The sequence below is a fragment of the Trichoderma gamsii genome (assembly GCF_001481775.2).
Source record: "Trichoderma gamsii strain T6085 chromosome Unknown Scaffold_13.2, whole genome shotgun sequence".
In the NCBI taxonomy this organism is placed as follows: Eukaryota; Fungi; Ascomycota; class Sordariomycetes; order Hypocreales; family Hypocreaceae; genus Trichoderma; species Trichoderma gamsii.
In genome coordinates, this window is record NW_020171350.1 from 784,965 (window position 1) to 809,898 (window position 24,934).

General features: G+C 45.7%; 8 protein-coding genes across 8 annotated transcripts; 4 read left to right on the forward strand and 4 right to left on the reverse strand.

Annotated features, from left to right (window-relative positions):
* Positions 1 to 2,520: 2,520 nt before the first annotated feature.
* TGAM01_v204677 (hypothetical protein) lies at positions 2,521 to 4,209 on the forward strand (the record flags this gene model as incomplete). Its single annotated transcript, XM_018804429.2, has 1 exon — positions 2,521 to 4,209. The coding sequence occupies one exon, from the start codon at positions 2,521 to 2,523 to the stop codon at positions 4,207 to 4,209; it is 1,689 nt and encodes a 562-aa protein (XP_018662242.2).
* A 2,267-nt stretch (positions 4,210 to 6,476) lies between these two features.
* TGAM01_v204678 (hypothetical protein) lies at positions 6,477 to 7,331 on the reverse strand (the record flags this gene model as incomplete). Its single annotated transcript, XM_018804428.1, has 1 exon — positions 6,477 to 7,331. The coding sequence occupies one exon, from the start codon at positions 7,329 to 7,331 to the stop codon at positions 6,477 to 6,479; it is 855 nt and encodes a 284-aa protein (XP_018662241.1).
* A 997-nt stretch (positions 7,332 to 8,328) lies between these two features.
* TGAM01_v204679 (glycosyl hydrolase family 67 middle domain-containing protein) lies at positions 8,329 to 10,821 on the forward strand (the record flags this gene model as incomplete). The annotated part of the gene is made up of 1 exon (XM_018804427.1): positions 8,329 to 10,821. The coding sequence occupies one exon, from the start codon at positions 8,329 to 8,331 to the stop codon at positions 10,819 to 10,821; it is 2,493 nt and encodes an 830-aa protein (XP_018662240.1).
* A 65-nt stretch (positions 10,822 to 10,886) lies between these two features.
* Positions 10,887 to 12,396, reverse strand: TGAM01_v204680 (GDSL-like Lipase/Acylhydrolase; the record flags this gene model as incomplete). The annotated part of the gene is made up of 4 exons (XM_018804426.1): positions 10,887 to 11,493; positions 11,550 to 11,660; positions 11,753 to 12,198; positions 12,301 to 12,396. 4 exons carry the CDS (start codon positions 12,394 to 12,396, stop codon positions 10,887 to 10,889), a joined length of 1,260 nt encoding a protein of 419 aa, XP_018662239.1.
* A 2,352-nt stretch (positions 12,397 to 14,748) lies between these two features.
* Positions 14,749 to 17,282, forward strand: TGAM01_v204681 (hypothetical protein; the record flags this gene model as incomplete). The annotated part of the gene is made up of 8 exons (XM_024549486.1): positions 14,749 to 14,975; positions 15,024 to 15,094; positions 15,184 to 16,054; positions 16,112 to 16,507; positions 16,560 to 16,789; positions 16,844 to 16,893; positions 16,966 to 17,044; positions 17,098 to 17,282. The coding sequence occupies 8 exons, from the start codon at positions 14,749 to 14,751 to the stop codon at positions 17,280 to 17,282; spliced, it is 2,109 nt and encodes a 702-aa protein (XP_024405826.1).
* Positions 17,283 to 18,299: 1,017 nt separating this feature from the next.
* On the forward strand, positions 18,300 to 19,704 carry TGAM01_v204682 (hypothetical protein; the record flags this gene model as incomplete). Its single annotated transcript, XM_018804424.1, has 3 exons — positions 18,300 to 18,965; positions 19,016 to 19,222; positions 19,270 to 19,704. 3 exons carry the CDS (start codon positions 18,300 to 18,302, stop codon positions 19,702 to 19,704), a joined length of 1,308 nt encoding a protein of 435 aa, XP_018662237.1.
* Positions 19,705 to 20,070: 366 nt separating this feature from the next.
* Positions 20,071 to 20,799, reverse strand: TGAM01_v204683 (aspergillopepsin-2 precursor; the record flags this gene model as incomplete). The annotated part of the gene is made up of 1 exon (XM_018804423.1): positions 20,071 to 20,799. The coding sequence occupies one exon, from the start codon at positions 20,797 to 20,799 to the stop codon at positions 20,071 to 20,073; it is 729 nt and encodes a 242-aa protein (XP_018662236.1).
* Positions 20,800 to 21,825: 1,026 nt separating this feature from the next.
* TGAM01_v204684 (hypothetical protein) lies at positions 21,826 to 22,872 on the reverse strand (the record flags this gene model as incomplete). Its single annotated transcript, XM_024549487.1, has 3 exons — positions 21,826 to 22,293; positions 22,356 to 22,766; positions 22,822 to 22,872. 3 exons carry the CDS (start codon positions 22,870 to 22,872, stop codon positions 21,826 to 21,828), a joined length of 930 nt encoding a protein of 309 aa, XP_024405827.1.
* Positions 22,873 to 24,934: the final 2,062 nt, after the last annotated feature.

Genomic DNA, 24,934 nt, shown 5'->3' on the forward strand with positions numbered 1-24,934 from the left:
AAAGATTTAGGATTTCGCCGAGATTGCTCATTGCCACAACTACTACGTATGCGAAAAAAATGCTTGAACTAGCATCTTCGCATTTTACCACTTAGTAATAAGCCTTGAGTCGGTGCGGGAAGCGTAGATAGAAGTTGGAAATGTCGGTAGCGTTGTACAGCAAACAGCGGCGTAGCCAAACACATACTCACCTGGAAAAGCCTCATTTGGTTAGACCCTGTTATCATGTTGATTGTCTCCTTCATGCGGGCCAATTTTGTATTTCGTCGATGCGCTGTTGAAGTACCCTAAATGTCAATGCGTTGAGCATCTGTAGGCGTAGCACTTATAAGGCGTCATTGGATGTTATGTCTCGCTGCTTCATCAAAATCCTCAAGTGATATGTGCTTAGAACCGGCAGTGCGAAGTATAACGGTCTCTTTGAAAGACTACTATCTCAGACCGCCAATTGTATGCGATGGAAAGCTGTTCAGAAGACTAGATGCCGTGCAACTGGCCTGGCTGTTTGTAATGTCGTCCGGGATTGCGTACAAAGTCGGACCGATTCTTTCAAGCAATTAGACATAACACTATTTTTCTGTTTGTAGTCTTTCCAATCAGGCCGATAGTCATAATCATGGCTTGCAACCGCGAGCGACTGACAGAGGTTGTAAATACGCCGAATCTAATGGCATTCTTCTTGCTACACAGACAAGAAGTCCAGCGTTTACGATTAACTCACGTGGGAACTTTACAGATCAATCAAGTAGTCTCCGAAAGATGTATGATTGTAAGCTAATTTGAATCAGCAAGAGTCAAGCCAGCGCTGGCACGGCTGCCGCCTATGTTGTGATTTAATCATTTTCAGATGCTGAAATGGGAGTGCGGAAGCAATATAGCTTACAATTATAAATGACGATGATGGGCTAAGAAGCACCCTAGCAGCTTTACTTGTACCTTACATTACGACCCCAATGTTCTCAATCGACCGCCACTCGTGAAAGATGACTGCTCCCCAGCACATGTATTCATTGTCTTATTTTCATCAAGTAAAACCAAATACTTCCGTGTTCGCCCAATCCGTCGACAAGAGGCCGTATTCGTCAGTGATGTTTGTGCTTTCTGCTTTGCTACTGCAGTGATTGTTATGAGTCTCGTTCTGGTCTGTTTGCCGTCCATACAAACTTTTTCGTCACCCAGAATTGTGAGGATGCAGTTTCTAGTTTATCTCGTCCAACGCAATTTCTCCTTGAAAGACAAAGGAAAGCCTACACATTTTTGTCTGATCATATTTGGTCATGTACTGCTCTGACTGAGTTCAATTGTCCCTAGTCCAAAACAAGGCTCATGATGGACATAAACAGATTCATCGCAAAGAACAATGTGGCAAAGATTAGGGAATGGGATAGTAGTAGAGTCTGCGTAAGCTACCCACCTACGTAGCGATTTGTCGCAATGATAAAGGGTTGTCTGGCGGAACGCTATTCATAAAGCGGGAGTAGGCGATCCCAGGCCCCTAAAAAAGCGCTTCAGTCTGAGAACCAAAAAAATGCAAAGCAACACGATTCCGGATGTCAACGTCTTTTCTCCCGCATTTTCTAACAGCCAAGGCCCCTCATATAGAAGGACCTAAGTATCACAAGAAAGAAGTATGAGCCCTCAGCGCTACTATCTACAGCGCCTTGCAAATGGAGATATTTTTAGAGCTGTGAAAGCGGATATGCAGCCAACGATTCTGCAAAAAAAAGGGAGTTGATATTATGCAGACGATATTTATTTTCCAACACGCAGTTGGAAATATCAATACGCCCAAAGAAAAACTTAATTTTTTAAGTAAAAGTACAGGTAAAAGTACAGGTAAAAGTACAGGTAAAAGTACAGGTAGATATATAACAGTGTCAATACTATCCACCGGTCAAACGCAATGGATTAAATATTTGAGTCAAACGCTGCATCGACCATGTACAATGATAGGCGTAGCACCTAGAATATAAGCGTGGATGTATATTCGGCTTCTGACGAATGACCGTATTTCCTCCATGCGGTATACATACATGCTCGTTAAGACAATCTGCATTATCATCGTGCTTGGATATCAACACATGACTATACGATCTATCTATGGTTCCATAGTCTCAAGAAGATCATTATCAACAATATTTGCAAATCCGAAAACATAACTAGTTAGACTGTACTTCTATGCATTAGGAAACAACTTGCAGTCTGCAAACTGACCTTAAGACCGCCCCATTGGCTGGTCAGTTCTCATGGTATAAGGATTTCGGCAACCCTTTCGTTGATAATAGTATTTAGCTCCCAGAATATTTATCCGTCAGCGGGTTATTTATCCAATTGGTAGGGTAAAGTTGTTCAGCTAGATCAGCAGCTAATCATGTATCGCAGGCTAAATTGGTAACGAATGAGACGGGGGATTGCAATGCTCACAATGCAACCCTATGAGAATCGGGTTTGGGGTAGCAGAGTGTGGGGTTATACAGGTAAAGAGCATTGCGTGCAAGAATTATGAATATATTTAACGTCATGGTGCCGCTAGACTTTGGCATTTCTTCATATCTAGGCAGATCAATCACGTTAACCAAGCACCTGTCTCCTTCCCAATTTCTACAGATGTCTCAAGGCGCAGAAAAGGAGGTGGAGGTCAATTATGCGCCGCACGCTGAAGCAGCAGATAATTGGGCCAACCTCGCCGAAGATGCTCGCCATGCGACAGAAGAAGAACATAGCTTGACTTTCTTCAAGGCAGTCAAGCTGTACCCGCAAGCGTGCATGTGGTCCATGGTTGTCTCGATTGTTGTCATTATGGATGGATACGACACGGCTCTAATTGGCTCTCTTTTCGCGTATCCTGCTTTTCAACAGCAGTTTGGCCATTCTCAAGGACATGGCAAGTACCAGTTGGAGGCAAAGTGGCAGACGGCTTTAGGATTAGCTAGTCCTCTGGGTAATATTGTTGGCATTTATCTCAACGGACTTATTACCGAATGGCTTGGCCACAAGAAAGCAGTCTTGGGAACTCTTGTGTTTCTCAGTGGTGTTCTATTTATCCCCTTTTTTTCGAAGACCATCGAGGTCCTTTTTGCCGGCGAGTTACTGTGCGGCTTGGCATGGGGCGCTTTCACCACTTTGGCCCCAGCATACGCCTCTGAGGTTGCTCCAGTAGCCCTTCGCGCATATCTCGAGACCTTCGTTGTCCTTTGCTGGGGTATTGGCCAGTTTGTTTCGTACGGCGTTCTCTACGGCTTGGTCAACCGCACCGATGAATGGTCTTGGAGAATCCCGCTGGGTGTCCAGTGGGTTTGGCCTGTTATTGTTATTCCCCTGCTCTTATTTGCCCCTGAGTCTCCATGGTGGCTTGTTCGTAAAGGCCGTATCGACAAAGCAGAGCAGTCTATGAAGCGACTGTCCTCCAAGAAATCGCAAAACAGCAAGCAATCGGTTGCTTTAATGGTTCAAACTACCAACTTAGAGGCGGCCATTACGGAAGGTGCCTCATACAGGGATTGCTTTCGCGGAACGAATCTGTGGCGTACTGAAATCGGATGCGTCGCTTGGGCGTCCCAGGTTCTCTGTGGATTTGCCATAGCCAACTACTCGTCCTACTTTTACGAACAGGCTGGGTTGCCGGCGACAAACGCTTATAAAATGACGATTGGACAAGGAGGCATTCATTTCTTGTGCACTCTGCTCTCGTTATTTGTGACTGCACGGTTTGGTCGACGTGGGATCATGCTCTGTGGATATGCCGGCATGTCTTGTGCTATGTTTACTCTTGGATTCCTATCACTTGCTCGCCAGACCACAGGCCTGGGCTATGGACAGGCTATCATGTATCTCGTCTGGTACGTCATCTACCAGTTGACGATTGGTCCGACCGCCTACATCGTTGTTGGCGAGATATCTTCCACCCGCCTTCGATCTAAGAGCATTTCTCTAGCTCGTAACGCATACAATGTTGCGAATGTGTTTAGCGCCACTGTGGCTCCTTATACTCTAAATCCCACCGCGGGAAATCTGAAGGGCAAAACTGCCTTCTTGGCCGCCGCTTTCTCACTGCTTTGTTTGTTGTGGGGTTACTTCCGCCTCCCAGAAAGCAAAGACAGGACTTTCGAAGAGCTAGACCTCTTATTTTCCAAGAATCTGAAGGCAAGTGAGTTCAGAGATGCATCTGTCGACGATATGGATATGCCAGAATTCATTAAGCAGCAATAAATTCACTTCGTGACACACTTGCACTCTTCTAGCTATTCTTTAAACATCTTTAACGAATAGAAGTATGAGCTTTAATTAGATACAGTATAATTCTGCTGTTCCAACTCCTGCTACGTTGTCTCGTGCCAATGAATATGTAAGAGGCTTGTCAATCTTTCCCTAGCAATGGTGTTTGAATCAAGACTAAAGAATTCTTCTAGGATTAGTATCTTTACTGAAATTACAAACGGGCGGTAAATTTCGTTTGGACGTATGATGTGTATCTAGTACCAAGAGCTATATAAATTATATATCATATAGAAAACCGATTATGCTATGTGAAGATGCTCTTGTCTTACTGTCAAAACAAAGTAGCTTCTTGTGAAAATAAAATCACAGCTAAAGAGAAAGAATTTCACATGGGGGCTAAAACCCATATAGAAGTACAACTCAACATAGAACGTGAAATCCATTAGTATACATGCTCCACGCTTTATACAGGCAACTTGCGACTTGCCCTGTAAAGACCATGATGAACCTTTTCTATTCCATAATATCACAACTCGAAAGAGGATTGCACGCTGGCGAATAAATGTCATAAATAATTTGTTGAGCGCATTTTGCCGGTCCATCAATTGGCAGTTTTGGTTATGCTGTATTTTACGATAAGAAAATACCCACCCTTCTTGTTAAACGTTGGCACCTGCGGAGAAACGGCACAACTAGTGGAATGGGAACAGCGTTAGCCGCTGGAAATATCCCCGCGGAGATCCCACACGCTGGTAGCATTCAGTGAGGGGAAGTTAAGGCATTGAAGATGTTTCGCAGTTGATATCATTGGCGCTGATTGAGCAAACTTGCAGCTATGAGTTTTTAACCTTAGCTTATAGAAATATGGGAGGCACACTTTTAGAGCGGCTTGGATAAATTATTCAAGTCAGAGGCGCTTATGCTATGATCAGCAGGCTAAGCGTGGCTACAAGAGCCCACAAGCTCTTGTGAGAGCAAAAGAATTAGACAACGTACGTACAACCAACGATAGTAAGATACCATAGCTGGCATCTGATTAACAATCTTACGCATCACAATACACCCTACCTTCGCTGTTGTAGACCAGGAGGAAACACCTCCCATATAGATACAGATTTCCGCATTACCCAAGATAGATCGTTGGTTTGTGGGGCTTACAGAGGATTTTCTGGACTGGTTTGTCCCAGCTCGCAAGATAATGGCGGTAAAACTTTCGGATAGCGAAGAACAGTTTCATATCTGGCTAATGTTATTTCCAGGTGTCTAATACTTTTGAAATGGCCCGCAGACAGCTAGAGATTTTGTGATGGTGGAGTTCAGTTGATGGTGTTAAATCTGTTTGGAGAACAGTAGCTCAATAGACGAGCTTCGCTGAAAGTCAGTCACAGACACCCTGTGACTATTGTCAGCCAACCACGCTTGTGCGCTCCGTTTCTTTTCATTTGGGAGTAGAAATACTAGCAAACTGTAACAACATGCCGCTTTTGATAGAAATGACGATAGCGAGCTATCAGTATTACATAGTGCTGTGCTAAATACATTAAGTAGGTGGTTTGGGGAGGGATCAATGAGTCAAGCGCACAGGGTGAAAGTATAGCAAATGCTAGAGGGGTTAGGCATTGTCACGAAATCGACTTGCAGACCAATTCCGACTGATCTCAAAGCCTTCGCAGAAAGAACATGTAAAGAGTCTAGCATCGACAAATCGCGTTGCATGTCCGCCCATGCCCACATTGAATAGATATAATTTGCTTGCAAATTTTGACGCATATCACAGCAAATAATGCTTAGTCTAAATGTGTGCGCTTGGCTATGTCGCATGGGTCCTGTGCGTTGAGGCATCTGCGAGTAAGTAGCTAAATCTGCTGGAACGAGAAATTTAGCATCGGTAACAACTCGACATTTCGTGACATTTAGATTCCAGAAATGATGTAACATCTTCCTCATATAGCAAGAACCCATTATACTAAAAAGAGAACTGAGGCGTACTATGACTTTAAGCAATTCAAACTCTGTTAGAATAAATGTTTCCTGTAGGCTCATTTAAATTATATACTGTCTTTCCCTAAAACTTTAGTACACATGCCTGCGCCTGGTAACTTGAAGGTAGGATCAGAGGAATACATGGTTCATGGAACCAGGGTAAACACAGCACAATGAATGTTTCAATTAACTTCCCACCTACTATATCAAATAAAGTCAAATACTTTCAGTTACGATATTCTGTTAACCTAGTTCTAAAGGCCAGTAGATAAGCTTTATCTTTTATGGGCATCAAGCCACACAAGGATCTGCTGGAGAGAATCCTCCCGGTCCGAGTCATTGAGGAGCTCGTGAAGGCCGGAATCCAAAAGCCATAGCGTCTTATCTTTAGAATCGATACCTTTAACAAAATCCTCACTCCCCTTAGGATCAGCGCTCTTATCAGCAGTACCATGCATAACTAGCGTGGGGACATGCCATTCTTTGAGTCCTTGGTTTATAGCCTGCGCTGTGCGGAGAGCAGAGGCAGCCAGGAGAAAAGGCATCTGTCTCTTCACCATTAGCGGGTCAGCCTCTGCCGGCTGTAGCAGTTCAGGTTGGCGTGATAAAGCAGAAGGGGGTGACCGTGGCATCGGAAGTGACCAGTGTGGCACGATGGTGGCGCCCGCACTGAGCGCCCATCTTACCAATGTCGAAACTGGACCTGGAAACGGAGGGCTGGTCAAGATGACTCCATCCACCAGAGATGGATCCGTGATGATGCTGCCTGCCGTGACAATAGCACCTAAGGAGTGGCCGAGCAAGAATAGAGGTACATTCTCTCTCTCTGCCTCTCGCCGGAGCTCTAGATGGTCATGGATAGCCCTTTCAACGTCCACGGCGCCGCGAACGCCAGGCGACCGTCCGTGACCCCACATGTCGAATGCCCTGACTTCGAGGCCGCGTTTGCCTAGCCGCTGGATGAGAGCACAGTGTCCATCTACATAGCGCTCTGCATGCTCACCATATCCGTGCTGTAGGATAATGATGGCTCGAAGTGGTGGTTTAGCCGGCCATGTGTGGAGGACTACACCGGACTGAAGATTGCTGGTGTCATGTTCAATCTTGTATTGAATTGACTCGTCAGACATGGAAACGCAGAAGATTTCTAGACTGTAGTCGAGGGTGACGAGGGTGAGTAGTGACAGGGAAGATATGAGGAATAACTTATCCACAGGAATTTACGGCAATGACTAACATAACTGTGATCATGGATTAGTCATTATCCCCCGGCCCTTAGAAACAGCTGCTGATACTTTATCAATAGCTTTGAATAAATTCTATGCGTTTTTATAAATGAAAAAGATTTTAAATACCTTCTTCTGCAACTCAAGCTCTGCAGCCAAGAGCCTCGGAGAAGCCAATGCTACTAATAAGCAGTAGAGGCATCGATTTTAATGTTCGCTGCTTAAATTGTTAGCGCAGTCGACGCTACGAGCTACAGCAAAAGTGACTGCTTCTATATCTTGTCTGCATCAAGTAACTGCCAAGAGATGTCTCCTCTTCAATTTACTGAGTATAAAGAACTTCAACTTACTTCGAGAATAAAGATTCTTGCATGTTTCTGCCCCAGCTTGTTTTAAAGTCACTCTAGATGAAATAGGAATCTCAGAAGACACAGCGCCTGCCGTATCCCCAAGGCCATGACCAGAACATTAGCCAGCCAGTACTTCTTTGCCACAGCGCTGAGCTCAGCATGATAGCTTGAGCAGTCTATTGTCAGTGACCTTCAAACCCGATTTTTGCTCTACAGGACACATTGTTTGCTCCACTCCTCCTACGTCCATCTTTCTTGATTGTCATTACCCCGCATATAAAGCAAAGCTTTGCACGATGGGTATCTCAGGCTGAAGTGAATTTACCGTAGAATGAATGGCAGCCGCTATTGTCGATTATGCGTTGGATAAATATGAGAAGTCTTACTTGAAGGTAGTCGCAGGTAACGCGATCTTGGGTGTTTCATAGCTCTCAAAAAGTCACCACAGAATCGATTTACCTATTGCTCCCCCTGTTGTACACATTCGCTTCTAAAGCCTGTAGTAATCCAAATTTCTAGTCTTGTTACTTTTGCGCCTCGTGTTCTTGAGTATGCTTCCTAATGAGACAGGCCTCGACGGCTGGCTGCGATATGCCGCACTTCCTGATGAGTTTGTCAGCCTACGCCCACGATATTCGACAATCATTCCTCTTGCGGACAATCAAAACAGTCCTATATTCACTGCCGCGAGAGAATTGCAACTCGGTCTCTCCAAGATCTTGGGTCAGAACATTAGTCTTGAAACAAAGCTTTTGGGATCCGCAGCCAACTCCTCTATTATTGTAGGAACTGTCAAAACGTTCTTATCTACTAACCAGGATATTCATGGCGCCCTGTCTCTCAAAGAGGATGGATACTGTCTTGTCTGCAAGGATGGGAGGGCTGCAGAAATAATCGGCCAAAATGACCGAGGTGCACTATACGGTGCATTTGAATTCCTCAGACTGCTATCGCAGAATCAGCCACTGCCCGAGATGCGCATATCTAACCCCAGTGCTCCAATTCGGTGGGTAAACCAGTGGGATAATCTCGACGGCAGTATTGAAAGGGGATATGCCGGCCCTTCGATTTTTTTCGCAGGCGGATATGTGCTCGATGATCTGGCCCGTGTTCAACAATATGCGCGGCTGCTGGCGTCGGTCGGATTGAACGGTCTGATTGTGAATAACGTCAACTCCAATTACAATCTTCTTAATCCCACTAATATGCAAGGTCTGGCTCGGATTGCCGACATCATGAGACCGTGGGGAGTTCGAATTGGTATTTCTTTGTATTTCGATACCCCAAAGGACCTCGGAGGTTTGCAAACATCTGATCCCTTAGATCGCGACGTCATTGCTTGGTGGGAGGGCATTACTTCTGAGCTTTATCGTCATGTCCCAGACATGTTGGGGTACCTGATCAAGGCAAACTCTGAAGGACAACCGGGCCCATTGACCTATGGTCGTACACTTGCCGATGGTGCCAATCTGTTTGCAAGAGCCCTGCGGCCTCACGGCGATGGCGTCGTCGTATATCGCGCCTTTGTCTACAATCACCACCTCGATGAGTCGGACTGGAAGAATGATAGGGCAAACGCGGCCGTTGAGTACTTTGATGGGCTGGATACTCAATTCGAAGATAATGTCATTGTCCAGATCAAGTACGGCCCCATCGATTTTCAGATTCGGGAGCCGCCGTCACCCCTCCTTGCTCACCTACGAAAAACGCCAATTATTCTTGAATTACAGGTTACACAAGAGTATCTTGGCCAGCAAGATCACGTCGTATATTTACCACCACTTTGGAAGACCATTTTCAATTTTGATCTCCTTGTAGACGGTCAGCAATCGCTGGTCCGAGACATAGTCTCTGGCCAACGGTTCAATTGGAGCAGAAGTGGCTACGCGGCAGTCGTTAATGTAGGAAACGACCCTTCATGGCTAGGAAGTCATCTTGCTATGGCCAACCTATATGCATACGGATTGTGCACTTGGGACCCTCAACAGAGTGAGGTGGACATAATCCAAGGCTGGGCACAATTGACCTTTGGCTTAAACAAAACTGTCGTGGATACTATTACGAATATCTCTATGGCTTCTTGGTCTACATATGAAGACTACAGTGGTAATCTTGGCATACAAACTTTGTGCGATATCGTCACACATTGCCATTATGGCCCCTCCCCAGCTGCTCAGGATGGTAATGGATGGGGTCAGTGGACTCGCGCAGATGCACATTCGATTGGAATGGATCGTACTACTGCCACGGGGACAGGAAATGCAGGACAATATCCGCAAATGGTTGCCGATAGGTTTGAGTGCATTGACACCACTCCTGACGAGCTTCTCTTGTGGTTCCACCATGTTCCATACACTCATCGTCTCAAGTCTGGCAAGACAGTTATTCAGCACTTCTACGACGCCCATTACGCCGGAGCTCTTGTTGCTCAGACATTTCCACAGCAGTGGGAAACTCTGCGTGGATTGATAGACGATGATCGATTTCATCATATTGCTTTTCGTCTCCAGTACCAAGCGGGTCATGCTCTGGTCTGGCGAGACTCCATCAACAATTTCTATTACGCCAAATGTGGAGTTAAAGACGAACACAACCGTGTTGGTAACCATGCATGGAGAATTGAAGCCGAAGATATGATACTGCAAGGATACAAAGTAGTTTCTGTCACGCCATTCGAGGCTGCATCTGGAGGAAAGGCCATCGCAACCATCCCGGGCGCGGGTGTAGGCACTGCAACGTGTACCGTTGCTTTTCCTTCTGGGACTTATAACGTCGCGATTAACTACTACGATCATCTGGGTGGCAGATCACAGTATCAAGTCTTCTTTAATGGAAGACAAATTGGTGCTTGGGCGGGGGATCTTCAAGAGAAACTAAGTCATGACTTCTCGGATCGCATTGATGGTCATTCTGCGACTCGAATCACTTTCAATGGTGTAGAAGTTAAAGAGGGTGATTCCCTTAAGATAACTGGCAGGCCTGATGGGAACGAGCTCGCTCCGATAGACTATGTTTCATTCTTGCCGCAAGGTGTTGTGGACTAGATTTAATAAAAATAGCTCAGCTGGTTTCGACTCTCGCTCCCAAAACTAGTACACATATAGCTTATCTAGGATAGATTCTCAAAAACATGAATAGGAAAATAGTCTGCCATAGCATAAAATGCACTTTGATTAGGGTGTAATCCGTCTCCTGAGTCATACTCTCTCTTCAGCAGCGAATGATCAGCTGGGTCCCGCAAGATCTCATCAAAGTCAACCACAGCATCGAAGATGCCGCTCGTGCGAATCCAGTTGTTGATGACCTGTCTCGTAGACTCCCGAACTGGATCACAATAAGATGTGGCGGGGGCGTTCTCATGCTCTTTGATGTCTAGCGGCAGGTTGAACGGTGTTAAAGTTGCTGCAAAGACCGCAACGCCATGCGCTCTCAGCCGGGTAGCAACTTGTTTATACGCTGCAACTAGCCGATTGCTCAAGTTCTCTTGGCTATAAGAGTCGGCGGGTGCCATGCCAATATCGTTAACACCTTCAAATAATAGAACAGAGCTGACACCGGAAAGAGATATAATATCCCTATCTAGCCTGCTCAACACGCTGGGTCCAAGTCCATAATCCATCATGCGGTTGCCTCCGGCCGCTTGATTCACGATGGCAAGGGAAGTATATATCTTGGATGTACTAGCTTGCAGTCGTCTAAATAGAATATCTGGCCATCTTCACGTATAGTCAGCTCGCATTTAACTAGTCTTGGTTGAACAATATCCACGCACCTGGTGTCGCCATTGGTAAGGCTACATCTGCCGTCCGTAATGCTATCTCCAATGATAGCAAAGGCTCGCGTATCCCGCGGCGCAAAGACCTCGACACCACTGATGTAATACCTGTGCCACAGTCAGAAGCTGTACAGAGAAAAACGCAAAAGTTACGACCCATCACAAGGGGAAGAATTTTAGAGAACATATTTTTGACTAACCAGTGATCAGTCTGCTTGACATTAAGGCGATTGAAATCCCCCTCAAGCACACGATTTTCCTTGATGAAGTACGATGTGGTGCGACTCCCTGGATGTGCGGTGATACATTGCGCGTTATGGCCGGCCTCAATGAAGATACTGATACTTAAAACGGTCTGGGACTGTAGAGAAAACCCAAAGTTAATGACATCAGAGACCATGAGGGCTCCAGCTGGAATAGTAGTAGATTCATTTTCGTCGAAAGTGACATTCTGTATGGTTTGAAGCTGAATTCCTGGGATTCCTGACCGATTCTCAGTCGCCAGTGCTAGCGTTGTTTGTGCTATGGAAAGAGGCTCAGATCCAAATGCGTTGGATAGCCTGATTCGCAGAAAGTTTTCTGTTCCAATTGACATTCGTATTGTTTGACGAATAGTGGTATTACGAAAGGCTACACCCTCTTGTATCTACAATCGAAGTTTCATTGTGAGTTCTAGCTGAGTTTGGATAGGCGCCCAACCAAGGCAGTATAAGTTCACATCATTGCCAATTGACGCTGTCTTACTTACAAAATCATTGGGGGGTAAGTTATCACCATCTATGAGCATTGGCATGCTAGCCCATGTGTGAACCCAGCGCCCTTGGCTGGTTGATAGTGGACTCATAATGGCTGCGCTGTCGAAGTTGGTAGCAATAACTCCAAAGGCTTGTCGTATTGATCTGTAATGATAAGAATGCAGCGGCCTTAGCCCACCTTTGGCAAAGACAGAGGTGGCCTTCGCGATCCACCGGATAAACTTGCAATCAATGGTGCCCACCAATCATCTGCCTCAGAACAATCTCAGCAGCCTAAATACAGAGACAGTGAACACGCCTTAGAGATAAGGTTTTCTTTGCTGTGACTGTTTTCGTGTTCAGGTAGAGAAGCAGATATATTCGACGCTGGAATTAGGACTGTAAAATGTGGCAGAAACCCCACTGAGCAGGTTTGTTGATGATAATGCGTCAAATGGATCGTTGCGGTACCAATACGGAGGTATCTGTCCTATCGACCTCCGACTAGGTCTTTATCTAACTTGGGTGACCCTCAGGTTCGGCTAAAATGTGATTTGTTTGCGCGCTCGAATGCATCATCTTCAATGTAGCAAACAGTTGATACATCTAAGACGCAGTCAGTCTATTGGGATCGAAGCCCTTGCCTCGTCTAATTTAGAAGCCGCGATTATCTCCATGCCAAGATCTTCGCTATTAACGCTGTTAAAAGCTTTGACGCTCACACTACACCATTCGTGTTGTAGCTGACGCAATATATATTTTCTCTACTCTACGTGAAAATCATTCTTGAAAACAATGAATTTCATCGAAGAATTACGAAATACTGTGGGTGCGTATATAAGCGATGACTTCTCAAGAGCACAGCAGGCTAAATCTGACGAGCTTGTAGGAACCTCGGTAATATTAACGGTGTGACTTCCCCCTCGCGCGAGATATGTCAAATTACGTCTGCCTTCACTATTTTCGTCTTTATCTCACAAACATATGCTTCGAATGTTATTCCCTCAGTGAGTGCGAAGGAGGTACCGAAATCTACAAGTAATAGAGATAAGTAGGCGGCCAGTCAACAGCTTCGATCCAAGCTTTGACGAAACCCGCCAGTCAAAAAAAACTAACACTCCGCTTTGCAGGATAAATTCTGAACCAGGAAACAAAGTGCGGATTTAAACACCTTTACTCATTAGTCGCAATGCCTGCTCACTTTTCGCTCGAGGACGATTGAGTGAGAGTGTGTGATTTTGCTTTGCAATGCTCCATATGCGTATCCTATTTACGCCAGGTCATAAGAGATCCAAACAAGATCCACTCACCTCTGTTATCCAAGAATGCATTCATTCGAACATCATCCCACTTTCTCACTAATTTTTGAAATATTATAATAATTATTTGAAATTTTTGGATCTATACTGAGAGATGTTTCAGAAAACGCATCTGTATGTATTTTAGTAGGGTAGGTAGGTACTAGGAGGTTGATTACCTGGCCTTGCCGGCACAATTTCAATATGGGGGCACCCCGCCAGTGCCCTGAGGCGTCCTCCACAATGGAGGTACCGCTGAAATAAACCGGGAGTGCCGGATCATCACCTAGTAGTATTCATCTTGGCTTCTAGCTATTCAACCTGGATGTATCTCGAAGGTTATGAAGAGGTACAACAACCCAGCAACTCCAAAAGACTGTGGTCTTGCATAACACTTGCATCGACCCAAGAGTGGTATGTAGTGACGTGCCCGCAGAACCGCCAGGTTCTGCGCGTGTTCGGAGAAGTGGCCGTGGAGGAACCAGGAGGAGTGGTGCATAGTGCTATGGAGACAAATCCTGAGAAGTCGGTGCGGCTCAGTGCTCTTCTGGGTCTGAGTAGATTGCATCCATACTGTAAGAAACGTGGCGGGCAATACAGCATATTGCATGAGAGGTGATTTTCGGCGCGATTGATCGCGTTGATCCCGCCATCACCGCCACGCAGCCTGTTGTGCTGGTTCTTGATGCTTGACCGTGACATTATTTCCGCCTCGTGTCTAATATTCTCGCACGACTTGAAGTGCCTATAGACATGCTACAATTTATGACCATTGCAATTTAGCAGTTCCGGTAGAAGACCAATCCTTGCAAATGGCCGTGTGTTTTTTTCAAATATTTAACATTTATTTAATGTCAGTTAAGGTTGAATGTATACAGTCATATTGTTTCTAACCTAGCAAACGCCAGCCACCCAAATATAAGTATATCGCTGAATAACAAGTGAGCAGCTCCCCTTCTAAGTCTCGCCGAATACAGAAGGCGGTGAGAGGTTTCTGCGGGGTTCTTAGTAATACACCTTCGGAATATCTGGAGGAATGCTCTAGGTGGGTAGGTAATGCAGCGGAATTTACCTACCTAGCGGTTTGACATCAGTTACATACTGTTTATGGTCAGCTACTCTGTTCAATTCTCATATGTTTGATCTCAGGCTCCATTATAAACAATGGCAGACCAACTCTCATCGATCACTGAAGCGGCCCCTATCAGAGACTTGTCAACGCCTCCATTGCCTAGGGCAAAACGACGGAAGACGCAGCAAGCGTGTAGTAATTGCCGGGGCCGGAAGACGAAGTGCGATGGACAATATCCCATCTGCGCTGCCTGCGAGAGACGCGGCGTAGCTATGACATGTGTTTATGAGCGTCCACAACCTGCGCCGCATTCACAAAGGTGATTGAACCGCGTCTTTCCCTGCCATGTTGCTAAATGTATATCCAGGTATGCGGATCTGGAAAGCCGACTACAACGATTGGAGCAAGGCGAGAACAGTGAACGGCCGAGTGTGTCATGTGAGTAGAGACCTTTTCTAGCCTCTTTCTCAATCTTCCAATTGAGATATACCGTCTCTCTTTATTTTCGTCAGCTGAGATGAGGCCAGTGGACATTAGAAGTTTGCAGCCTCCCCGCTTTGGTCCAGATATAAACCTAGCAGATGATGATTCTTTACCTCCAAGCAATGCGAGTGGTATCGTCGGTCACGATGATTCCCCACATAATCTTGCTCATCAGCAGGTCGACGCATTGGCCACTGTTTCTCCTGACGACAATGGCAGTTGTGTTTATGGCGAATCTTCTACTATTGCCTTCGTACGAGAATTTACTCAAAAGACTCCGTCGGATAGCACCGCGGCGCAGCACAAACATCAAAGTGGCCAGGCTGCTCATGGGTCCGCTCGGGTGCAGTCACCTGCTGTGCTTACACCGCTTGACATATCTTTAGGGAGTAAAGATAATCTTGCTATCCTCCCTCGTCGTAGCAATGCAGACGACTTTCTGCGTTGCTATTTCGAGTTTATTCATCCGCTGTTTCCGCTCCTTCACAAAGACTCATTTATCGCACAGTATAACCGACTGTGGCTCCCTTACGACAATTCGCAGTCTGGCAAAGAGGATTTAGTATTCATGTGTAATCTGAATCTTGTCTTTGCTTTAGGGTGCCAATTCAGTAGCCTGGCTCATACAAATAACAGAGCTTCAACCGCAAATCAATTCTATAAAATGTCCCGACAAGTATTGCTCTATGATATTTTGGGCACAACCTCGGTGTCGGTGGTACAGTGGCTTCTTTTGAGCGGAGTGTATCTCCAATCAACAGAATATGCAAGCCACTGCTGGAACTCAATAGGACTTGCTATTCGCCTTGCACAAAGTCTGGGACTACATCTGGAACATCCGGGTTCAAAATCGGAGAGCCAGCTCAACCGAGAAATGAGACGGAGAATCTGGCATACCTGTGTTGTTTTAGACAAGTATTTTTCTCTTCCCTCTATGATCCGTAGGTATGTTTCCTTGCTAACTATGGAAAGACTGTTAGCTATGACTTTCGGCCGTCCAGCTATGGTGAATAGGTCTTACGGTACTCCAATGCCTTCTTTGATTGATGATGAATATCTGCGCACAGATGGTGATGGCGTCCAACCAAACGGAGCGAACTCCCGAATGGGCCTGTTTGTGTATTCCTGCAAGCTTTTCGAAGTCTTGGACGATATATTGTCAACATTCTATTCAGTCGACGCTTCTGCGGACCCTGTTTCTGAATCTCGCTTGCAAGACATGGTATCAGAAGTGCTAAGTTTCAACCGCCGCTTAGACAACTTTATCACTTCGTTACCTGACTATCTTAGAACAGCACAAAGTTTCCAGGTCGTTATGACGGAGAGAAATAGCTGGACAAATCTTCAGCAACAAGTCCTCTATTGTCGGTAAGATTTACATGTCTAGGCCCTCTTATTGCCTGTAGCGCTGACTTTGTAGATTCCTATATACTAAACTATTGTCTTTACGCCCCTTGCTGCTCTTGGCGACAAAGCGAGGTCCAAAAGATGCCGTAGTGGCCTCGACAGAGGAGAATTTATCGTTACTCGACGATTATATCATTAGCCGTTATTGCGATCTTTGCATTAACACAGCGCATCGCCTGATTGAGACAATTTTTGAGCATCTGGATACCGCTTACAAAAGCTTTGGTTGGCACTCGGTATATTGTATGGTAACTCTTGCTGAAAATGTCCATGCATGGAGAGACTAATATTTCATAGTTACATTTGCCGCTGCCACCATTCTCCTCGCTTCCATGAGACTACCAGAAGTAAGAGTCGAGTTTACAATAACCTTTGAAACTTCGTGGCATCGCACTTTATCAATATTAAATCATTACAAGGGGAACATCCAAACTGCGTCACGTGCGATACAAGTTTTGGAAGCTCTCAGATGTCAGATCCATGGAGGACATCCCGAAGGTGAGTCAAACTCTCTGTAGTATTCTCACCAAGTTAGCTAATGACATGTAAAGAGACTGACACGCGGAGCTCCATCGATGATACGCCAGTCAGCGATGAGCAAATGAAAACCGAGATGCCTTTAGACTTTACCAACCAACTCGACTTCAGCCAGTTCAATCCTTTCGGAAGTTATAATCTGTATGATGCTTGGTTCGGCCAGCACCTCATCAACTTAGATGCCTTGGAGATGAGTTGAGCATTCTTTGGATGTGGCCCAGCGACCGTGGACTCATAATTGGCCTATGTTCATTTTTAAGCGTGTTTAAACAAGCAGTATTTGGCATCACAGTCTAATATTAGACCTTTCCATGCCACTGCATAGTATGTAGGGGCGGTTTGTATAATTTGGCGGTTAAAGGTGGATAGTTGAAAGCACTGGTTTGGACCCGTGCGAAATGTCCCTAATAATTGTCCGATCTTGTCGATACGCGAAGCGTTAAAGCCTACACCACCGGGCCTGACAGAACCGGATAGATGCATTGGTGTTTTGCAGCATGTCTCGTCTCTGCCTGTTCTTTGGCTTATCGCAACGAACTCCTAGACGCTGTGCGCTGTATACTTCGAGCCTTGACGCTAGCAACGATCAGGCTGGTATGCGGGGCAATGTATCTAACCTAATATCGAGATAGCAAACAGGAGGAGGCCCTTTAAGCATCTTGTTCCTTATCCCTAGCCTCGGTCTACATAACGCCTTGGGTTCCCCGGATTCCCCGCAGCTTTGGAGTCCTCGGCTAGTCCCAGCAGGGTGAAATCGGAAGCAGGGATCGGGATTGCTAGCGTCTTATGTGGAGTATCGGAAGCAGGGTTCGGCATCGGGATGCCTCCCGAGAACCGTTTCTACAGACCGACGAGAGAACTCTTGGTGTATTGTTACACCCTTCTTTGCCGATAATATCGGAAACGCAATGGTGTTGCGATTCCGATTTCTGAATCTTGTAGATCATGGCGTACCCCATGGTCCAGAAGATCCATACGCCATGAATGCGATGCGGAGATTGCCTTTGCCGTGAAGTCTTGCCATGACCCCGCCATGTAAACACACAAATGGCCTGGTCGAGTTCCAATATAATCCGACTGATCTCCAGCAAGACCCTCTGGTTAAACTATCGACAAGAGTGCGTAAACCCTATATCTTCACGTTTAAACCAACTTATATCTCTGTCCTCGTCGTTGCCAAAATACGTACCCATCCGCTTCACGCCCACATTTCCAAATGTCGCTAGTAAAGGACTTTGACATAGCAATTGTTGGTGGTGGAATCGCGGGGTTAACATTGGCCATTGCTCTCAACTCGCGGTCTATTCCCTTCACTATCTATGAACAGGCGTCCTCATTTGCAGAGATTGGGGCGGGTGTCTCCTTCAGCCCCAATGCTGTCCAGGCTATGAAAGTTTGCCACGAAGGCATTTACGAAGCATTCGAGAAAGTGTGTACCAGAAACGTATCACCTTCAAAACAGAAAGTTTGGTTCGATTATGTGGACGCATACAAGGATGTAACATCCAATGGTACCCTTGATACGGCTTTCACTGTTTCGAATAGCCTCGGTCAGAACGGCGTACATCGCGCCCAATTTTTGGACGAGGCAGTCAAACTCATTCCCAAGCATCTTGCGAGGTTTGGTAAACGACTCCAAAACATCACTGAAGATCGCAACGGTAGACTCGTGATGCGATTTGACGATGGGACCGTAGCAGAGGCTGACGCGATCATTGGCTGTGATGGGATCAAATCGCGGGTGCGTCAAGCCATCGTTGGCGCCGACCATCCATCCGCCAAGCCTGTTTATACACGAAAATACGCATACCGTGGACTGATTCCGATGGAGGATGCTTGTGCCGCAGTTGGTGAAGAGCGAGCTCAGAATGCTTGCATGTATGTGAGTACTCTTCTCACTCCTGTGATCATGGGTAGAACTAATGTTGTTAGATGGGGCATGACAAACATGTTTTGACCTTCCCTGTGAACCATGGAAAGACCCTGAACCTGGTCGCATTCAGAACCACCTCAGAGGATTGGCCCGATTCCCAGAGATTAACCAGGCCAGGTCAACGGGAGGAACTTTTACATGACTTTGAAGATTTTGGGCCCGCCGCCATCAAATTATTGAAGTTGGTCAACCCGAAACTCGATGTGGTAAGTAGCTCGTCCAACACTCATAGTCCATGACTGAACATAGGCAGTGGGCGATATTTGACCTGGGCCACCCCGTTCCAACTTTTTACAAAGGCCGCATTTGCATTTCAGGCGATGCTGCTCACGCTACTTCTCCACACCATGGCGCTGGGGCTGGATTCTGCATTGAGGACAGCGCGATGTTGGCGGAGCTGCTGGCAGACGAGCAAGTTAAGACACAGCATGACCTGGAGGCAGTCTTTGCTACATATGACGCAGAAAGGCGAGCAAGAGCACAGTGGCTGGTGGAAAGCAGTCGGTGGGTCGGGGACTGCTACGAATTACGTGCAGAAGGGGTCGGAAATGACTTCACTAAGATTGGGGATCAAATCATTGAAAGGAATGGGATTATTGCTGATGTCAATATAGAAGAGATGTGTGCGAAGGCAAAGGACGAGCTACGGAGGAGACTCTCTAAGCCATTGGGAGGTGAAAAGTTGTAATATCTAACAGTATACTACTCAAGCTGTATACAAGAATGTACATATATGACGAACTATGTGCTAATTAATACTGTTCTATCTTATTCTACCAATCGTTGAGTGTATTGAGAGGACAAAAAGTATATTTCGGGTCTTTCAGAAATAATTATTAAAGACACCTGATTTGCCTTCTATAGTGCTCGCTTATAAATAGTATATATACCTACTGTCTACCACAACTAATTATTAGAATATCTAAACGCCATAAATATAGTTACATACAGTCAGTTCCATCTATTTGAAGCTTTCACTCAGTTCACTCATCTATTACTCGCCCTACTAAGCTAACTTCTTTATACTTGTGACACTCGCCTCTCATCGGCATTTTCAGTTGTCAGTCGGTGGCCCAACATATTTGCACGTAACCTCCTCATTCTTAGCAGAACACTGCGACAAGACAGTGCTAGTTCTCGTATCGAACAACTCAATTAGTTCGCCGCCCTCGGGAGTGACTTTGCCCGCCGATCCCTGCGCCGACGCGTTTCGGATCGTGATGGTGCCGTAGTCGGGAGACGCCACGGTGCCGGTGTCGTTGCCTCCAGAGTTGTTGTAGTCCTCGACAATCCACTCAACACTATTTTGGCACAGCGGTGCATCTGGTGGCGCGTCGGCGCTGGTAAAAGTGTGCGACACGCTCTGCCCAGTGCTGAGGTTGTCCAGGATAGCGGAGCCACTGGAAGGTCCGAAGGCGTTGATGGTCATTCTGATATCGTCTCCATCGCTGACCTCGAAATTTGTAAACACAGGTGCGCTCAGGGGAACCCATTCAAACCATCCGAACGCTGTGCCATTGCCAGTGAGTCTGACACCCGTTTGCAATGGGCCGCCTCCGGGGCATTCTGTAGAACCATCGATTCCGACCCAAATAGAAGGCCCAAAGTTTTTACCGCCCTTTGGGACTGTGAATGTGCCTGTCACCGAAGTGAAGCCACTACCGCTCTGCTTAACACCGGACCAAACGCGGTCCAGAGTTTGTGGGGGACTTGCGCTGGTCGACCGTTCAGAGAGGGTAGACGCCAGGGCAGCCGTCGCAAGGGTAAGAATGGTTGACTTCATGCTGAAATGAAGATCTTGCTGTCGGAAAGTTTGACTTGAACAGTTAAGAGGTATACTTGTGTTACTGTCGAGAAAGATGGAATGCGCTTGGCTTATAACAAACTCGTCAGATATCTAATGTATTTGCTAATACGAGAATATCGGCTGCGCTTACAGCAATAGTGATCGACTATTGTGGCATTTGACGGTAGTACAACAGGATAAATATGCCGAATTCGCAATCCGCCCCTATTTTTGACGTCACTGCATAGTGCTAAACCACTAAGACAGTCCTACACAATCCCTTCAGGGGCGTTGAAGAACACAAGGATTCAAAGCACAGCCCTGCTGAATTTGTCGAATACCTTGAAACAAACATGGATCGGCGCTAACGGAGTTAATTAAATGGAAGAGATTCCGACTCAGAGTGGAATTAGGGATCAGACAGCGATGCTCATATGAAGCGGTTCTGTACTAAGTAAGTAAACTTCGTAGAACTCTTCCTGAGATCAGCGTCGGCTTTCGGCACTTATACTAATCAGATCGGCAGTCGCAGCAGTAGGTCTATGAAGAGTAACTAATCAAGGGTCCCTGTGTCTGTGCATGAACATCAGTATGGATTTTAACTATAATATCACACTCTTTATCTATGCAGTAGTTCAAAGTCGGTGAGATCTGGTCTCCTTGGAACGGCTTTTCTTATTTATAGATAACATAGACCGCTATAAAGAAACAATAGTACAAAGGGAAAAAAAAGCGCAAGAATCTAGGACAATCTCGGGACAACCAGCAAGCTTTTTCTAAACGTTTTCGATGGTACGAAGGAGCGCACAGATACATTACTTCATCTTTAACCCTACTCTGCTGCGGTCTAAATCAAGATTGTGACAACGTTATCTACAGTAAGCAATGCTTTGCTGGCTCTTACGTGGGCTGCGTGCAATAATAGCTATTTTGGACTTTTGAAGGCAGTGTATCACTGTCTATAACATCTTTCTACAACTTTTAGCAGCAGCGGAAGTCTAATACAATCTAGCTTCCAAAAGTCTAAATCCAACCTTTGCTTTGTAAAATCTCTTTAGCACAGATTTCTAAGCTTTCTTCAGGCAGACCTAGTGTTTTATTCCACTCAGATGCGCGTCCTGAAGAGTAGCCAAAGCCCGTGTCCGAGTAGAGGGCTGCTGTGACTGATTCTGGATATCCAAGATCCCAGTTTCCTTCTTCTATATGCTTTTTACCAACGGCAATCAATTCCTTAACACTTCCATCAGTTCTTCTGAACTTTTTGTCTGAAAGCTTCTCAAAGGTGTCGACAATTTGAGCCTGAGAAACAGAAAACGACTTGACATATATCCGCTTATTTTTTGTCTCCTCAAGGTGTTGAAAAGTTGCGGCGACCGCTAGACCGACTTGATTCATAGTAGTGGCGTCGAGAGGTCTAACGCCCTGGTCGAATAACTGAACTTTCGGGTCGTCAAAGTAAAAGCCCATCAGGCCATGACCGTATCCGAAAAGCTAAGTGCATATCAGGTTAAGGTCTGTTGTACTGCTGGATCAGGAAATTATGGTGTACTTACATAATCGAAGAACGCTCCAACGCTGATCGCGGTCCAAGAAAGGCCCTGCGACTCTTTTGTTTTCAGGTATTCAATAATATTTTTTTTCTGGACTGCAAATGGAGCAATGTTCTCAAGATCAGGCAACGAGGCATCACCGCCATATTCACTTGGTAGAAAACGCTTCACTTTTGCCTCAACCGCGGCATCGATCATGGCGATTTGATCAGAGACGTTGAAAGTTGCGACCGCGGAGACGACGGCATCGATTCCCTCAAAAGCCTTTACAAGAGATAAATGACTGAGGTCTGTCCGATGGACAGTGATACTGGGTGCATAAGTAGCTTTAGAAGTCTCACGAGCAAGGACTGAAACATTAAACCCTGCATTCTGAAGTTTAGATATGAAAACAGGACCTATGGTGCCGCCAGCCTGTGCTGCATTAGCAAATGAGACAAAAGTAGATAGCCATATTGAACTGCCGTACCCCGACCACAATCACGTTCTGGATTGTGTTTGCCATACTTGGAATTTGCATATATAGTAGGTATCTTGTAGAAAATTGCAATTGATATAGTGAACAACAGCTGAAGTTGTCTTGTAACTTTGCGTTTGCCCACAGCCTGGTCCCTTTATACTAATATTTGAGCTCTTGTTGAAAATAATGTGGATTCTTGAACTTTTGGACTGTGAAGTATTATTAATAGAGACTTGCCATAGCGGAGTTCAATCTTGATATGGATCTGCCTGACCGAAAGATTTGGAATCTTACTCGATAGTGCATTAGTAAATGCAGCAAAATCACATTGTCTGAAATAGCTCTAGGCATTTGATTATTATTTACGCGGGTAGGCCTGTTCTAGATTCCAAGGGTAAGGTCGCAAAGTATACTAATCAAAATTAACTACTGTGGAATCTAATCCAGATGGAGGTTTGGCTAAAGTGAAGAATGGAAAATCTAGTCGTAAAGAAAAGGATATACATCTTCCTTTCTACAAGATTTTATCGAACTTATAGAATTCCTGCCCACAATTTTGTTCTGTTGTTCCACGTTATGTCTGAATAAAACACTAAAGAGTTGACATTTAGGTTCAAAGTTGTTGCGTTGCTCCCATAGCGGGGCCACGACCCCATACTCAATGGCTTTTTATCCGGCACGCCACTCTTGGCAAATCCTGCAATAGCATGCTGAATGATGACAGCGACAGAGGCATCCACATTCGGCGTTGGACCGTTATAAAACGTATATGGAATGTCGCTTCCATGAATAGCTGGAGGAACTGCGAATTCATAGGCATAGACTGCAGTACCATGGTAGATAGTCTCTTGAAGTAGGGTTTGTTGAGCCGCAGCGAAAAAGAACTCATTCATCATCAATACAGCTCGTTCAACATCGGAAGTATAGGGATAAGAGCCGTTATAAATTGATGGATAGAGTGATTCCACCATGAAAATGAATTTCTCTTTTGGTACAAGAGGGAATAGACGTTGGAATTCTTGTAATAACGCTGTGTCATTGCCAATAGTCTGGGGATTAACAAATAAAGCACCCTCATAGCTCGCATGCGAAGATAACAGTTCAATGCCTTGAGTGAATGATCCTCCGAGTAGCAGCTGAGTTGGTGGGCCAGGGATCAAGTCGCCGTCAACTGAAGGATTGAAGGCAAATTGATCATAGGGAGCAGCTCTGATTTGCTTAGAATTGGCGGCAATAAGGACGTTTGAAGGCAGTTGTCTGGCTTCTTGTAGCGAAGTGACATTCAAAACCGAGAGAAATTCCTGAAAGTTGCTCTCTTGTTGCGAAGGGTCGGTTATTATGCTCAGCGGTATGGACTGCGTTATGGCTCTTTTGAAAGGCACGGGCTGGCCTCCCTGAGAGATAAGATGGAACATGATTGAGCCTGCGCCGGCAGATTGTCCCATTACTGTGACATTTTCAGGATCTCCACCAAATTTAACAATATTTTCCTGAACCCATTGCAGGGCGAGACGTTGGTCATGCAGTCCAGCATTAGCTGTGCCATTAGCCTGCAGTGAAGGGCCCGCAAGAAAGCCAAACACACCGAGGCGATAGTTCATGGCGACCCAGATGATTCCGTCACTGCCATCTTCTTGAGATGCAGATATAATCTCATTGGGACTACCCCAGGACTCTTTGGAGCCGCTCACGTATCCACCTCCCTAATAGCTGATTAGTCTTTAAAACATATAAAAAGCCAAATTCCCATGGTAACTAACATAAATCCATACAACCACGGGGGCTTTTCTGCCACTAATGCCACTGGATTTCCGTTCAAGTACAGCCTTTGGGACTATGACGTCTAAGACTAAACAATCTTCTGTAGTCCGTGGATCTGGCGGGGGCTGGGGAGTGTTCTTTAGATTGACCTCAGCTTCGGTTAGGTTGAACGGAAGCTGTCCCGTCGCCGATGCTGTCACAAACTGTGTTGCAATAAGAGTCCAGTCTGGTGACTGCTGTGGACAAATCTTTCCCACACTGCCATCCTGAATGCCACTTTTAACACCTCTGGGTGGAACGGGAGCGCTGAATCGCAGTGACCCTAACGGAGGTTCAGCGTATGGGATGTTAGTGAAATTAT